Genomic DNA, 18,227 nt, shown 5'->3' with positions numbered 1-18,227 from the left:
GAAAGCAGCGAGATGTACTGAGCCATGTGTGAAGGGCAATTATTCAAAAGGTAATATCTTTGCCAGTTTTGCTTCAATTGATCGAAAAAGTTGAGATAATATTCATGAAAGGATCAGTATTCATAAAAAACTCTAACTAAAACTAATTGTTGATTTACATGGAATGCACATTTCTTTAACTATGATTTAGTGCATCAATTTCATTTGAATTCATCATAAAAGGAACGGATACTCACTTCACATCCAGCATCGCATCCTGGAGCTTCTCGTTTTCCCGGGCCGCACCGTGCGAGTTCTTCTTCGCCTTCACCTCGGCCGTTCGCCACTCGGCTAGGATGCGCGCCGATTTGTCCACATTCGTTTCGATCGTTTTCCGTGCCTTATGCTGATTATCGATAACCGCCTTCAGTGGTTTCACGATCTCCTCTGCCAGCGAATTGGAGAACTGCCGATGCACCTCACTGCGTCCCTCGAGTTCCGTTGAGACGGCACGCCACGATTCAGCGATCGTACCCGGTAGATCGCGGCACGCTTTGTTCAACTTGTTGGCGATCTTCGACAGCGATTTTGCGTACAGCTGCTCCAGCTCGCTCCTCTCGTGCAGAATGGCGACCAGATCCTTACCAAAGTCACCGCCCTGCTTGACGTAGCGACGAACCTCCTCGAATCCATTTTGGCCCTAGTATAGAAGGTGAGAGAGAGAAAAAAAGGATAGAATTAGTTCGATGTAAAGCGCAACGGTTGCATAAGGATGAAATATTCTCCTTGATTGGCCCGAAACTGGGTCAGTGTCGGCATTGTTGTGCATTGCACAATACTATCCCTTCGGTGCAGTGCAAGCTATGCACTTATAGCGATGATTGAGCGCTTTCACAGCCCTCAGTGTTGGTTCAGTGTTATGCAACGGTACAGCGATGCAGACCTGTAATGTCGTCGTACTTGAGGACTCCATTTGAATCGGGCGTCAACATACACGTATGTGACAAATCGCCCCTCAGTCAGTGGACAATAAATCGAGCATCATCACGGTATGATCAGCCTCATGGTGGAGAAATTATTAAACCACAGCAGACAAGCAAGAGAGTAAGAGGGAGGCGACAATCCCCTCGACGATCGAGGATCGTTCATTGCGCTCTTCCTGACTGACTGACTGACGCCTGGAACACGTTCCATTTGGAGCTCCCCTTTCTGTATAACCAGCCGCAACCAACCGATGACCAATTGTACACTTTTCCTCCATTAATAAACGTTTCCGGTTGTGATTGTGAACTCCGAACGCGGAACCCCTTTTGCCTTGTGCTGTCGTAGTAGCAACCGAAGTTATGATGACATTTAATAAGCTGCTAGCCAACCAACTAGCCAACCAGAGCCAGCGGAGAAGGTGGCGCGTATTTGTAAGTAGCAAGTGTCTATCTAATCATCTCCAAAAACCAGAAACCCAACATCAAATATACTGCACCATAGCGGCAGGCAGCAATGCGGGACAGGTCCGTCTTTTTAAAATGAGGAAACGATAAAGCATACAGCTAGCGACGAGAGGATCCGGTTTGTTTTAACTTGTGCCAGGTCGCTTACAGACAACATTTTATCGCAACACCAAGCAGAGTCGCGGATTCTGCAATCGGAAACATGCTTTTAGAGACCCTACAACCGGGTTTCCTTCCGATCGCGGCGTTTGTTTTTTATCGGCCTCAGTTCGAGCAGAGCAGCGGTCCGTTGCTCGGAACGCATTTCGCATAAATCTTTATGAAGCACGTGCACCAAAGATGGATGGCACGTTTCACCGACTTCTGTCAATATCGCAAACGCATGGTTTGGTGAGAGCGAGACCACCTCACATTGATTGTGACGGCGGTGTGGATGTGCGTGTCAATGTAGAGCAATAAATAAATAGAGAAAAAAAAAGGAAATCAGCTCAAACGGTGGCTCAAAGGGTTTAGGACTTCCTGACCTGCACTTCCGAACGGGTAATCGAAGGGGAAGCACGTCCATCGTCCAGCTTCAGGCACACCACCTGATGACAGCATCTTTCGCGGGCTCGAGTAATTAATGATCGAGATCTGGATCTGCTCGAGTGGACGGCAGCCACAGCACAGTAGCGCCGATGACCAGCGAGTGAAGTGGACGAGCCGCTAATTAGTGTTTCCGGTGTCGAAGGCGTGCCACTGCAGCCACACCTCACTACTGCAGCGCCTGCATGCCTAGAAATCGATGAGAAAAATACGCCAATCCATCATGTTTATGTGTGCGGTGCGTTTGCTTTGGAATTGGAAAACATTGCCTCAGCTTCATGGGATTGACGATGGATGCCATATAACTGTCCTTGCCTTAATTTGCTCGCGAAGCTTAAACGAAGCTGTAAACAGAAGGGTTTCTACTCGAAAGGCATGACAAAGGCAATTGGTGCTCCTAAGACCGGGTAATGTGTTTGGGCTTACGACATCATTAGCGAGGAATTTGATTGCGTTTTCTACGAGCTCTACGATCGACTTGAAATAACTGAAAAATTAATGAACTTTTGCGCGCAGTTAGCATTAAACTTCAAAGATGTTAATTGTGTTTCAGAATCGAAGAGCAGAAGAAGTACCTTCACTCCACACATGCTTAGTAGTATATGGCAAAGCATTTTGCAGAATTAACAGCTAGATGCTTATCAAAGTTCATCAGCAGTCTCTCTGCAGCATTTGGCATTAACAGTCGAATAAAATATAACGGAGTTTGTGCAAGATCACGGCACTGTCTATACAATTACTGGCGAAACATCGCATCAACCGGTTACACAGCTACACGAGTCACAGTTGATCAAGATTCTGGTGGATCCACCGGCACCGGCAACCAATAGCATCGATCTGGTAATTACTTTAATTCAACCAAAACCAATAACGTATCTCTCGCAGGATGTGCAGATAAAAGTGATAATCGTTTTTTTGCCCTTTTGCCACGATGTTGCAGCATCGCATATCGATGCATCTCGATCTCTTGCCGCAGAGAAAGTATCTCCTCGGAGATCCCGAACAGCAGGAAAGCGAACGAACGTTGGTCAACGACGCCGCCGCCGCCGGCGTTCAATGCCGTTCAAGGTAAGGTCGTTACCGCGGTACCGGTGTATGTGTCCTACTGAACGTATGCAGCATCATTACCAACGGAGACAGTCGCGAACGTACGGAGCGTATTTTGGGGCCGCGATTTCCACGACGGGCGCGCACATTTATCCGCGCCCATCGCCGGGTTTATTAATAAATGCATACAACGCGCGAAATTCACGCAAAACAGTTCCACGTTGGCCAGCCTCGCCGCGAAGACTTCGTTGCCTTCGCCAACGGCATGCCGCATGTTTGTATGGCCTTGATTTGAGCGCGCGCTCTCCCGGTTCCCGGTGCTCGAGATCTGGTCGCGGACTCGTGCATATTGAAAGTTGTCAACCAGGCGACCAGCCGCTTGGCGACAACTTTCTTGCACACGGAACTGGTACACGGCACGAAATTGGCTCAGATTTCAAGGACGCACGCGTGCATACTTTGATCGTTTGCGACACAGTTTGGGGCGTACGAATGGCCGGGATGCGCAGCACTAGCAACCGATTTTACGACAGCCAAAATCGCGTAGGCATTGTGGACACCAAATGTCACCTGTTGTTGTTGTGATGCGAGATGTAAATAAGGATGAATATTCATTAGGTCACTAGTTCCAGGTTCCAGTCATGTTTTTTTACGGTTTTGAAAAGACACCATTGTGGTATCATAAGATTCAAATCGCCCAGTTTTGATCGGGTCCAAGTTTTTGTCTTCAATTCGATAATACCTAAACCTGAGTATCGCCAAACGGGATTTGGAAAGCTCTGCTGACACATTTAGCGTTCGCAAGCTGGTGAGCTGCAGCAAAAAAGGGAAACTCGTTTTCCTATCCAATAGCACCATCATGTCTTGCGATCGCGAAAGACGTCGCGCTGGAGTGGTACTCCAGCCCCGTTGACTGTCATCAGAAGCATCACGCGATGATGTCCGAGGCTCCCATCGGCGCTAATTGATACGATTTGTTGGTACAGCCGGGTGGAGGGTGTGCGAAACTTGTGGACAAATCATCATCATCACCATCATCAGCAAAAGTAGTGGGTGCTTCTCCCCCTATTGAATGGAATCGACGGCAACTTCCAACGAAATCGAGCCATTATTGTGCAAAGAAATGCTTGCACTTTCGTGCAGCCCGTGAGACACACACACACACACACACACAGTAGGCGGTGAGGCAGAACGGCATCGCGCCTTTACAACATCAAGCAACCGTCACCGGCGGCACGACAACCACTGACCAAAAGATGATTAATCATTGCTACGTTAGGGAAATGGACGCATCCACGTAATAATTCGCGTTCCCTGTCACGAGACGCAAACAATTGACCATCGGGCGGCTGGTGGCGACAGCACGAGACAATCGAGTTTGATGAAAGCGAACCGAATCCTAACGCCATCTTTCATCTTTTCTGTTTTTTTGTTTTTGTCTCAATATTACGCTACCACCGACGCAAACGCCATTTATCACCGCGAGGTTCCATTTACCGGGAACCGGGATGCTCTCGTTATCAGCGTTTGCGCAAAACGGCCGCCTCAATGGAAACACGACGAAATTGCAGCCGTATCTTAAGTTTTGCAAGTGTTGCAGTAGATGTAAACACGAGGAAAGAGTGGCAGCAACAGCGGCGGGTTGGTAGCATTGTGTCACCGATTTGTTTTCAAACGGCTTCATTGTGCATTGCTGGGCCAGTTGGTTTAATTAGTTTTCTCATTTTACAACGAAACCCATAAAAAAATGAATGTTAATTATTTGAAAGGTCTAATTTACATGAGATCATTTGTGGAAAGCAGAATTTAATAGGAAGTAAAAGCTTTACGCTGTAAATCACTTTTTCTAATGCCCTAAGATAATGATACAAGTGTCAAGATGATTCTCTAGTGATACTCAGGCATCACAGGAAATGCCTAACACTTTCAATCAAAATCATTTCTAAAACTGTGAATTGAATGTACACCATAGCATAGCTGTGGTTGTCACTCGTAACTGTTACCTTTCGGCGCTTTTATCGTAAAACGTCTTGAAGTTATCAAACCTCAACTATCGTGTCAATAACAAATGATTGGACAGAAGAACCGTGTCTTGGAAGGTTAGCTTTATCTTTAAATGAACAAACACTAATGTAGCATGTAGCACAATGCTTATCAAGATCATGGTTAAGGACACAGACTCTGTTTTGTAACTGTATCCGTACATCATGCCACAAATTAAAATTTTGGTACCTAAATTGATTTATTATAAATTAATTAAACGCTTAAAAAGCTCTAGGAGCATAAGCTACTTCATTTTAGATTTTTTGGTCTCATGTTTATGGAAATAGTAATTAAAAAGACCATGTATGTGAACATATGAGTTGTAACTATCAGAAACAATAGATTAGTTTCACTCAAAGTTTGTAGAAGCCATTTGTATAATTTTTTTCTGTATTTCTTGTGAATGAAAAGCTCAACGAGTTATTATCAGAACCGGAAGGCGGAAGAGCTTTTCGCCAACAACAAACAACGCATAACGTGATCCAGAAACCATCCTGACACTGCCACATCACACTGTTGCAGAAACGGGGGGAAACGCATTTTAATTAACTAGAGCCCAATCAATACTTATCAGTGTTACCCACTTCAAATCACAGCTGACACCGGTTCCACCGTTGTGTCCTGCTATCAGCTTTAAACCCCGGGCACTGTTATCTTTATATCGACACGCTGCACACGTGCGTATGGGTACGCTTCAGCAAACACGCAAACAAACAAACAAACAAAACATAAAACAACGGATCGATACGAGCCACAAGCGAACAAGCGGAACAACGAGACGCTGGCCCCTATTACGAAAAAGTCGATAACGCAATCGATCGACAAGGGATGAACTTTTGGTCATTTTTGTTCATTTTGGTTCATTCCTTGTCGATCGATAAAGCCGCTTGTCGATCGATAAGGAAATAATCGACTCGAACTGTCATCCCATACATTTTTTCGAGCAGTTTGGTTGTCAATCGACAAAATGGCATTGCGAACGCACATTTATCGATCGATTAGTTATCGACTGCTCCGGAGCAGTCGATAGCGTCGATAGTTCATCTTTAACGCTGTTTTTGGTTGGAAGATGGTAGTTTTTAAGCATGTAAATGTTAATTAGGATGAAGGAAAACATTCTTAAATGTTTTATTTGATATTCCCTGTCTTGCCCCCTTTTTTTTCCTATAATTTAGCAGCGAAAAGCTCTTATTAAAAGCAGATATTTTTTAAACCAATCAAAGCTTAATTCTGCATGGAATACAATGTAATTTCCATCGATTTTTGATTGCGCATATGCGGCTGTTTGTAGAACCTTCGCGATTAGCCATCCGGATGCTTCGATGCGGTGACATGGCGATTGCTGGCTTTCTTAATGCTCCAGTAATCACGTCGGAAGACCATCGAAAGAATCAAAAGTCAAATTCGGCGTTGTCAACAGTAAACGCCTACAAGCTTCACAGAGCTAACTGCGGAAAACTACAGACACCTGCACCACATCGTCCTAGCAAAACTTAGATCACGGTTTCTGTTAACTACCAGAGGACCCATCGCTAGGGTAAACGTTCTGAAAATCCCCCCTCTCGATCGAAATATCGAGACGGAATATTAAAATACATCACCAAAAAAAACATGAAAATGAACATGAAAAAACATGGAATACATGATTAAACATGAATTAGATTATAACATTAATCAAAAAGACAGCAGATCAGCATCAGATCATCAGCATTTCTACAAATTTTTCTATAATAACTGTGAATTTAAACAACTTTTGACGTATTGCCTGCTTTCGAGCAGCTCCGCGTTATCGACTCGGTATCGATTGTGTTCATCTGAAATTCGAGTCGATTAATTTGTCGATCGATAGCGTTATCGACTTTTTCGTAATAGGGGCCGCTGTATGGCATGCAGCAAACGCACCCGGACCCCGGATTTACCTCGAGAATTTCCGCATTGGCACTCTTACGGCGGATCGTCTTGCTGCCCTCGAAGCGATCCTCGGACGATCTGGAACGCTCATGGCGGGCTTCGGTTCCTCCGCTCGATTCCGAAACCACCGTCGCCATCGTCTGCTCGTGCTCGGTGGTACCGGTACGACCGGAACTCTGGTCACTACTGATCGTCGTCGTCGTCAGGTCACTGTTCTGGCGCTTGACCGCTTTGGCACTTTGGTCCACGGGCTCACTGCCAACCCGCTGGAGGGCCGCATGCTTATTCACCACCTCCCGTATGCGGCCCTGTTCCTCCCCGATCCAGCTCTTGAATCCGCTCCACTTCTTCGTAATCTTCGCCTTCCGTCGCTCGAAATCGAGCAAGTGCTTCCCGGATACGGCCCGGTTCTTCATCAGCGTTAACCGCCGCTCGGATGGGTGCAGCTGCTGCCGATGCTCACAGTACTCGTCACTGTCCGGTAGCGTGATCGGCGCGAATGCGGAACCATCACCATCCCCGAACGTACTGATCGCTTCGTTGATCTGGCGCGTCAACTCGTTCAGCTCTTCCATCGAGACCACCAGCTGGCCCCCGGAACCGTTCGCATCGGCTAAACTCTGGAAGCTGGCCGATTTCATATCGAATTCTTCTTCCTGTGTCGATTGATCCGATGCGACGCTACTACGCCGGGCACTCGGGAAGCTTCGCTCCAGATCACTGCCCGCCACGAGGCAGGAACTCGGCACATCGTACCGGTCCGGACTCGGTAGGTTCTGGTAGAGGTTATGGCCCTCGACACTATCATCACTCACCAGCGACAGATTGATCTCGTTCAGTACGTGATGGGATCGCGTCAGATCATACTGAGACTCGCCGTGTGGCTTCCGGATGCCATCGGATCGTGTACTGCGCGGAAAGTCATAGATACTCTCGACGGCCGGACTGTTCGGTACGGAAGCCGACGTACATCGGGCTACCACACTACCATTAGGAACTCGTACCACCGTCTGCCCGACACTGACAGCCCCCGGGGAGGAGGAGTAAGTGGTGACCGGGGCGGACAGATTAAGGGAGGGTGCCTTTACTAACGCCAGGCGTTGATCCCCGAACCCACGATGCAGATTGTGAGCCGATTTGGAACGGTTCTTCTCCAACATTCGTGCCAGATTCGATTCCTGTTGCTGCTGGTACTGCTGCTCCTGCCGGACATTCTCGTTCCGGAATGCGCTGCAATTATTGTTGCGCTCCGGTAGGAAGGTGAACTTAATGTCACCAAAGTTCGGCAGCGAACTGTTCGCATCGACATACACGTCGCTGTCGCCCGAGGTGGACGGTGTTGCCACGGATCGTCCCCGTGCACCGATGCCCGTTGTGCCCGTCCCGGTTCCGGTTACCGGTGGCCGGGGCAGAGGCAACTGTTCGATCGACGAATCCGTATCAAAGTCGAACTTCATCGTCTTGGAGATTAGCACCGGGGCGCCGATCTCCGGTCGAAAGTCATCCGATCGGTTACCGCACATATCGTAGCTATCGGACAACGGTTCCGCCACGCCACCCTTACGGCCCGGATTTTTACGCAAAAACCGGGCCCCGATAACGCCCGAGTAGCGCTTCGTGATCTTGTCGAATAGGTTCGTCGAGGAGCCCGAATGGTGCTTGCCACCATCGAAGGTGGATGCCACCTGCTGCACATCGTAGTTCCGCTTCATCATCTTCACTGCATTTGATGGTGGTAGATCGAGAGGCACGAGAGGGGAGGGTTTTTGGAGGAGGGGGTTAGGGGTCCTTCTTGATTGCTTCACTTGTCACTGATACCTCCTCGTCGACATCATTTTCTTCTACTGCTTGTCGCACAAAAATGCACACACACACACACATGGACGACGGCGTCGTCGCCACCACTGCCAATACGGGGTTTGGTTTTCCAAATTTTCCTTTTTCACTTTGCTGCACTGGTTCGTCCACTCGGTCTGTCCACCATGGCACACGCGTTGTTTCTTTTGTTTTTTTCGGTTAGGAGAGAGAGAGAGAGGAGGAATATGATTTGAGTTTTATCATTTCGTTTCACTTTTATCATGCAACCGTATCTTTAATTTGTTTCGATGATACGTGGCCGCGGGTCTCGAGGGGGCCACAACCGTTGGCAGCCACAGGTTAAAAGCAATCCGTGAACCGAATTGAGAAACGCTCCAAGATGTCACGCCTCGGCAAAGCACGCCTTGGCATCGAAGGATGCCTTGCCAATGCCGCAGAAGTTACTCAAAATGATTTACAATTAGCTACGCGTGATCGGCACGCAACCGAACCTTATCTACCGATCTACACCTCGCACACACGGACTTCCTCCAGGGTGATAAAACCGTGACCGGAAGTCGCGCGGTTGTGCCACAACCAAACGGATCCGACCAACTGATTTATCGACAAATTGGCGAAATAAATGGTCTCTGACCATCTAATTCGGAAGTCGACGGCGGACTTTCGGTCAATAAAGGGGTGAACTCTGACGCGGATTACGCGAGACGACGACAGGGTAGCTGATGAGGCTACAGCGTCGGAATGAAAGCAAAATTAAACCGCACAAAAAAAACACACTAGCGCGCGCAACAACCTTATCGTGCCCGATGATCGCGAATAAGCAACGAAAGTGAAACGGACTACCGCTTTCCGCCGGATATGGCGCCAATATGAATTGCATAAATTCCGTTTGATAAAGATCAACTGCTGGCCGCGCACACTCCCAAGTGTACGGATGGTCGGCACAGAAGAAATGGTTTAGGTTTTGGTGTCGGCACAAAAGGAGGAGCGTTTCGTCTTCATTTCATCATCATCTGCTTTGCGGCTCGCTTGAAGCTCTTGCTTTCGTTTGGTTACCTCGTTTACAGCCTGGTTCCGTCATAGAATTAACTATTGAAGTGTAGCTAGTCAAGCGATGGCCGTTTGACGACTCATTATTGCACTTATTGCAAATCAACGAGTGGATCTATATGACTGAATTTATGGCAAAAAAATATCCGTTTACCGAAAGATTCATTAAGGTAGTCTTTTTTTGCTATAATTGTTCAATGAGGACCGATGCCAAAACGCTATTAGAGTTTTTATCGATGCAAACAGTAACTCGTCAAACGGCTTCTGAATTAATGTATGCGTCATACACTATGAAGGTCATTTGTCGAACTTATCGAATCGAATGTAATTAAAACCTCATTCATAATAATGAAGACAACATTATTTAGCTGCCATTGAGCCATTACTCGGTTGCATAGCCTTTAGAAGCATTAATTTAATATTTTTTAAAATGATGCTTATTTATGATCACCGATCACAAGTAATTGGATATTTCCATCCAAGACGTAGAAGTATGTAGCAATAAGACATTTTCTCCATCATGAAATAATCACTCAATTGTGTAATGTGTAATCTTCATTAAAACCATTCCCACCTATTTTCCACCCAAAGCCAGTGAATGGTACACGAGAATCTAGCAACTGGGTGTATGGAAACCTATTTCCAGATTTTTCCAAATCACCTTGACTCAACCTCAAATCGGCACAAGTCTCTAATGGAGAGAACATAAAAACATGGGTATCATAAAACTATGTACACCATAAAGGGAGCAAGTAACCTTCACGAGTCGAAGCGATGCCACAAACCACACGAAACAAACCATCAAGAACCATGAAAGGGGTCCGAGGATCCGTCCGAAAAAAAAGACTAATTACTTTATGACAATCGCGACAAACACCAATAGATCGTTATCGTATCAAATCCCGAAAGACAAACAACCGATTGCCACATGGGACCACCAATTAGTACTGTGCTGTCCATCCGTCCGCGGCGGCTTTATGAGAAATCCACTCAACAAATGTGGGAGAACAATCTGTCAATAGTGTTGCGGGGCAACCGCCTGCTGCAACCGCGCTAGCTACTTGGATTGCGTACTACCCTCCCAAAAAAATTAACGGACTAGAACCGTGAGATTCCGGCACGACAATTGCGGGCCCACGAGCATAAATAACACCCGAAAAAAAAAACCTGACGGTACGCGTCCGATCATCCGAGAGGTCAGCCGCTGTGCGCAAGTCCCACGAAGGTCTCACGAAAATATCACGCCAAGATCGCGTCACACACCGGTGTGTGTGTGTGTGAAGGTAGAGATGTGACGATGCTGATGCTCGAAAAGAAGCGGCAGGGAAATGGTTTATTTTTGGCCAAACCAGGAGAGCAACGATCGCCTACGCGCCCCGTGATGATCCGCCGTTTCTTCTTTTCGCTTTCAACCGGCACACAGCTCCGTAACGGTGCCACAACCACAGTAATCCTTGGAGCACACACCCGAACAGCTTGACATTGGCGGGAACAACCTGCTGGTGTGGTAGGTGTGTCATCGTCACTGCATCCGCTGGAGCATCTGCCGCTGCACTTCGCTCTGGTGCAGGTAGGTGCGAAGAAGGTTGAAGCACAGCACACAGTACGTGAACACCTCGAACGCCAGACAGAGCAGGATGTGAATGATCTCGAGCTGATAACCCATTTTCACGACACACGACGCAGTTTTTCACGAAAAAGTCACACGGACACGGACACGCCGCAGCGCCTATGGTCTATGGGATACTACTGCACGATCGTACGTTGGCCTCTTGCACGCTTGTCAGGAGACTCTGCCTGCTGTGATCTCTCTTGCTCTCTCTCTCTCTGTTTCGAGAAGAATCTCGTACAGCATCTTAACGCCGTCTCCGTGTTCTAAAAGGGCCGCCGCGCTTAGCCGTGCGGTCATTGGCATAGCATGCTGCGTTCTAGAGAAAACGCAAAGCACATGTGCGTGGCCAACGGAGCGTGAGAGCAGAAAGTCCGGAGATCCGGATCTCCACCAGCAGGCAGGAGATCATCATCCGAACGAAACCACCGAAACGGTAGAATTGTCTCAAGATGCTGGCATTCCGATGCTGCTGCTGCGCGCGTTAATTCCCTAGAGTGGCATTAGCATAAGAGACTCGTCGAGCGGCGTAGAAAGCAAAGGACCATCCAAGTTGCCTTTATGGTACTCGAAAGAGACCTGTTTGAAGGGATGGAACCGAGCGTTGTTTTTAAAAGCCGGATTGGAACGCAATCAACAGTTTGGTGGAGGAGGAGGAGCAGTAGGCCATGCTCCATGCTGGTTCCATCATCTTCAGATTATTATGGTTTGGGGTTATGGCGTCACTGACCAGAATCTCAAGCCCAAGCCCCCCGTCCAAAATCCCAGAAGGGAAGGGTGTTTTCCTCCATTCGTCATTTACCTTCTGCGCGGCATTCGGTTCGCTGGCGCTCCTGTGAAAGTGCTGCGATGTTGGAAGGAGATGAGGTGCACAAGAGAAAGAGAGGAAGAACGAAACAAGAGAAATGTGAGAAATGAGATTCATTCATTTAGTTTTTCTTCTTTTAAGTGCAATCGTAGGGGGAGGGTGCCTTCATCTCTCATCACCACCAACATCACCACCAACACCAGCAGGAAGAGAAGATTGTGCAAGTGGCCCATCATCACGAGTGCGAAGAAGCGTTGGCAATCTGCACTTCTATGATTGAAATTTTTGGTCTTTTCGCTCCAACTTTAACTCTTGTGACCAGCGGCTCACACACACGCACAGAATGTACAAGTCATGGTAAAGAAATTAACCACAAAAAAGACTGCATCACTCCCAGACTGCCGGTGCTTTGGTGATTGATGTGCACCGATGACAAATCCCCACCCTTGGGAGGTGGAAAACAAGCAGCTAAGCCACCATTTTGCCTGCTTATCGTATTGTGTCACGATATGCAACTCCGACATTCCGCCGCTCGCGATCGATCAATGTTTTTCGTTTCGAAGTGACGTTCGGAACCGCGATCTCCGATCGCTTTGCTCCAATAATCCCGCTCTAGCCCCAACACCCACCCACCCAACACTATCGTGACCAGAGTAGTGGTCAGTGATTGAGAAAGGAGATTGATGTGCACGAAGGAGGAGGAGGAGAAGGAAGCATTTCATAATGCTCCGCGCACGGTCAACCATTGCGGTCAAATCGATCTTCAGCATTCCGCTCGATTGCTTCTCATAAATTCCACGTTTGATGTGGATAAACATCCCGCACCTGAGCACCTCGGTAGGGCTTACAGGAAGGTGGTGGATCGTCCGAAATTATGTCATCAACGCCCGATACGAACGGGTTAGATGGTAGATGGATTTGTCCCCATGTGTCTAGGGACTATTTTTGGGAAGACGAACCACCGATTGCGATGTCAACCAAAACAAAAAAACAACAAACACATTAACCAATCTGTCACAAGTTTGTAATGAGCGTGAAACGATCAACAGTGTTCGCCCTGCAGGAGGTTGATCCAACTCATCCGGTTAGCGAAACGTGCTCCGTTTGTTCTTGAACTCGCCCGTAACAGAAGGAGACGGAGAAGGTCCTCTGACGATCCTCATCCTTCGCGGCTTGTGCGCATCAGCAGCATCAGTAATGAGATAATCTGTCTGCACCTCTCTTCACTTCTCTCTCGAAGCAATCAACCAACTCGCAGTGGGTGAGAATGCGAGCCTCAGCCTCATTTTCCCATGGCGTTAAGATGGGGGGAAAAAAAGACGAAAGATAATGAGAAAACTCATTGTGGGAACACACACACGGGTTTCGTGGAAAGCGGAAAGCGACTGCCATAAGACACGACGGAACACGGGGCTCAACGGGTGGCCCCGTTCTACCACGCCAATCCCTAACATCTGGTGTTGCGTGAACTCGCGGGAAAAATTGAAATTTTCCCCCGGCAGCTAATGCCATGGCGGCGGCGAAAGGATCTGGCGTCATTTCTGCGTCATGTGTCCGCCCCGTTTGGGACTTTCTTGGGCGAGAGCGCGCACCACGATCGCATCACTCGCCCATTAAAGGATAGTACACTCGATTGGTGCGAGAGTGGAACGGAGGTGGAAAAATTCATTTAACGATTCCACTTCGCGATCCGCAGCATCTTAAACAACGCGGCGAAGATGGACAAACACACACCCCCCAAAACCCGTAACCTCATAACGTTCCCGATCTGCATGAGTGCGCGGATGATCACTCGGATGGACGATGGAAATGGCATTCGCAAAAAAAAGCAAGCCGCACCGGAAAAGGTCAATATTTTCGGGGGGGTGGGGAACATGCCGCATAATGTTTTGGGGCTTAGTTATGCAGAACTGGCCGCCAGAGAAAGCCGGAGAAGAGACCACACCCAGACCGCGTCTGATTTAAGGCAGGCAGCGTGGATCTCTGCCTCCTCCTCCTCACACCCAGCTCATTACAATTCCTCCATTTCCGCTAAACAACGCCCTACAAGGTGTGGCGCACCTGCTTTACGCAGGTGGTAATCATTTTCGCCTCATCCCCTTCTCGTCTGGCCCTGGAAAAAATGGTAAACCTTGACCGGAGCTTTAAATCCCCCCCGCCGCTCGGGAGGCTAAAGTGGCTCCAGAGAGAGTTTGACCTCGAAAAGCGATCTTACTATTAATAGAAGCCCAAGACCTGATACGCCCTCACCTGGATCGTGATGATGGTGGCCAACCTGCACGCCCAAAATGGACCGAACGGATGATCGAAAGCCAGCGGCCAGCGGCATGATTTATAATTCAAACCGTGATCGCGATGAGTGCGCACGATGATCGGACCGATCGACAGGTTGCTGTTGATTTCGGTGCTGCTCGGTCGGACCCGGTTGAATCGAAATCAAAAGGTGTGGCCCCCCGGGGAAAGGAAAGGGCCCACACCGCGCCACGCTGCTTCGTCCCGTAAATGGAAAGCATCAAAAAGGCATCAACGACGGCATTGAGCTAGTGTGTTGGGGGGAAAAGAATCGATTCGATGTGATAATGATAGGCTGGCGGAATAGTAATTAGCTGCCAGGAAGAGGCCAGTGCCGGGGCCCCCCGGTATGTTGCGAGGGGAGCTAGCTAAGCGTTTTCCGATTCCATCCCGTCATCATCATCATCATTATAATGGGTTCGGTACCGACGTCTTGAGCAGAATCGGAATCGGAATCTCGGCTTCTACGGTGGCGATGGATCTAGAATCCGATCGCCCCGCGGGGAGGGTGAGCTGGCGCCCTTTTTCACCCGATGGCCGGTCGAGGCCACCCCGTAATGATCGACATCCGGGAAATGGTGGCCTGAGAAGAAGCTGGAGGAGAAGAAGGCAAACGGAGAATCACATAAGCGGCAGGAAGATCGCTTCGGTTCCCTTTCCAATCTGCGGCCTTCCGTATTCATATTGATTTGATGAGGAAATCAACAAAACGGTTAAATGGGTTTCTGATGTAGGTCCCCCCTACCACGGCCACGGACTGGCTGACATAATTTTTGGAACAGAAAACGGCGGAAAAGCTAAACTTTCCATAAATGTTCCTCTGCTGCTCTGTGGACAATCTTGGCCTCCTTTTTATCGTGTAGGGGAAAGGGCATAAACCTTGTGCGAGAACCTCAACAGAATCGGACGAGACCAAACGATGCATACAACCTCACACGATCGTCACTGGAGGGCCCTTTATATCCACGAATGATGCCATTTGTCACGAACAATCGGTACAAGTTTAACGCCCATTAGTTGCGGTTATCTCCATCAGTCTAGTTCAGTCCCAGAACCAAAGAGCAATGTAATGGACCCTGGTGAGAACCGGCGGCTACTCCGTAACGGTGGTACCGTTGGGAAAATCTGGAAAAACAATTTCCGCTCAAGAACATCGCGTAGATCGCTTAGATCGGTTGCCAAAAAGCAAAAAACAAAAAGGTTTCGCACAACAACCGGATAATTGCTTCATTGCGATCCGCCGACACCGATGGAACAGTCACGTGCGTCAGCGCGCGCGCGCGTGTGTGTGTGTGTAGGGCACCCCAGGAAGTTCCCTGAAACCCCCTGGCTGGGTTCCCCTGGTAGTTAATCGAAACCAATTTAACCGAACATTGGGCACCGGTTGCCCCCCTCGGGATTAGCTTCGCTGGGCTGCTTCGATGGTTCTAATCCCGTAGCACCGTAGCTGATAGGGTAACAGGTTTAAGATGCTTGGGTCCCCCCTTGGGTCGAGCTCCCTTCGGAATGGTATGTTATACGATACCGAACCTGCACCGACCACCCGACTGGGTGGTCCGTCTGTGTAATCCTGCCACGTTTTTGGAGCTATGTTCGATTAGCCAGCAATCCACGGCTTAGCATTCTTAGCGGCTCAACCACTGGCGAACATCGGGGTAGAACGATTCGGTTACCACGTAGTAGGCTGTGTCAGAAAACGAAAAGCTGTCATTCGAGAAGCCACTCGCGGTAATGACATTTCGTACACTAAAGACTTCGTACACTAAAGTAAAAATCGTGGCCTTTGTCCACGACGTCCAGTAAATAATCGACGAGTGTCACCTGTTGTGATTTGCAAGTCTCACGAATGAGGGCACACAGATGTTACCAGATAACACACTGATTAGATCATTCTACGGAGCGTAACGCAGGTAACACCACCTTTAGCAAGATCACCTTATCTCCCACGTAATATCGCACCGCAATATTTCTAGCTGCTTGTGTTTGTGTGAAGGTCCTGGAGCGAGAGATAGTATTTTTCATCCAAACCCCATACCGGACCCCATCTTGGGCCCGCAAGGTGCCCTTTCTGACCACGCGAACACACACCGAGAACGGAACCCATCAACGTAATGGGGTCACGTTTCTCATGAAATTTGCCATCCGGTCGCTAATCAAACGATGCTGCACGCTGCTGCTGTCGCTTCTCAACGTGCCTTTCCATGTCCTGACATGATGGTAGATTGTTTTAGCGATAAAAAAAGAACGACACCGTGGCCGTTGGCGTTGAAGAAACGGGGAACGATGCGATCGAATACTTGTGTGTGTCCGTGTGTGTCCGTGTTGTGACGCACAGACAATGCTGCTGTGAGATCGTCGAGCGAGGTAGCATGGGGCGAGAAACAAATTAAATTATTACACCGATCAGGTGTCCGCAGCAGCAGCAGCAACACCACCGCAGCAGCAGATAAGACACAACCGACGGAACCGGCTGTCCAGCCGTACTTATTTGCTTTTTTGACACGATGATGCGTCAGTTTGCTCTGTCCCCGCGATAGTGCGGCGGGCGGTACGCAGAAATATGCAGAACACACATTAGCAAAAAAAAAAAACAAGGACGATTAACGCGTATCTATTGCGTACTGGTGGTACTAACACGTCACTTGTAACACTGCTTAATTTACACTCGAGAACGCACACGAACACGTTCACTTCGAAACGCAAAGCCTCGCCACGGCACAAACCGACAACCGACAACCGACCGTAAACAGAGGAAACCGAAGAATGAAGAACGAACCGCGAGAGAGCACAGCCGCAGCAGCAGCAGCAGCAGCACGGATACCGCCGCGAGTTTGAAGGCCGAACCCGGTCTGTATGCGTACGCACCCACCATGATCGCTTGGGATGCGTTACCGCCCGGTACGTTATTAGCTTCTGCCCGTGGAGAGTACCTAAACCGGTACCGGTCTTCTATCAGCCGCCAGCCAGCACCACGGAGTTAGTATAGAATACCCGCAGAGCGCGTTAGGACTACATGCACGATGCGTTACCCTACTACTGGCAATGGCGGCGTTACGTAAGGGCTACGCTCGGTTTGGTTGTAGTCGTCGTCGTGGTCGTCTGCGGGTTTTAATCCAATTTCGGGTTTCTCGCTCAGCTGACACTGTGGTGCAGTGTCTAGCAAAACGGGGAGTTGTGCTCCATTTACACACTAGTGAAAGGGGTTCTGCAGTCGTCGACGTCGATGTCGATGTCGACGAAGTCTTATCCCTTCTCCGGGGTGACAACCCCTATAGGAACGGGCTCGGACACTTTGCTAATCCTACCGTCTTAGACGAACGTATTTACGGTGGGGTTGGGCTGGTTTAAGAACTGCACCGCACGTCACGACACACACCTCACTTTCGGAGTGACCAACCAGTTGACGATTCGTTTGTTTCCCATTTTCACCCGGAAAAGAACATTTTCTTCGTGGATGGAAAATGAAAAGACAGTAAACAGTAAACACACACACACACACACGCAGCACAACAACACCGTGCACCGGGGAACTGCTGACGATAACGGTACCGAACGCTGTTTTCCCTTCGTTCTTCGTTCCCGGTGCCGAGTGTCACGTGAGACTCACTAAGAACGATCACAACCGTAACGCGTTTTC

General features: G+C 48.7%; 1 protein-coding gene across 10 annotated transcripts in view; it reads right to left on the bottom strand.

Moving 5' to 3' along the window:
- The window catches only part of LOC125956955 (nostrin), a 47,302-nt gene that overhangs the window by 2,876 nt on the left and 26,199 nt on the right, over positions 1–18,227 (bottom strand). For 3 of the 10 annotated variants that reach the window (XM_049689268.1, XM_049689270.1, XM_049689265.1), the window contains 2 exons: positions 12,293–12,334; positions 237–679 (listed from right to left, as the gene is read on the bottom strand). In XM_049689268.1, the coding sequence (XP_049545225.1) occupies positions 237–679; positions 12,293–12,334 (485 nt within the window). Of the gene's footprint in view, positions 1–236; positions 680–7,021; positions 9,014–11,377; positions 11,788–12,292; positions 12,335–17,074; positions 17,307–18,227 lie in introns of those variants that run through there. The other 7 variants (XM_049689269.1, XM_049689271.1, XM_049689267.1 and 4 more) reach the window with 5 other exon arrangements.

Source organism: Anopheles darlingi, chromosome 3, assembly GCF_943734745.1.
Source record: "Anopheles darlingi chromosome 3, idAnoDarlMG_H_01, whole genome shotgun sequence".
Taxonomy (NCBI): domain Eukaryota; kingdom Metazoa; phylum Arthropoda; class Insecta; order Diptera; family Culicidae; genus Anopheles; species Anopheles darlingi.
This window is presented reverse-complemented; position numbering and strand designations above follow the sequence as displayed.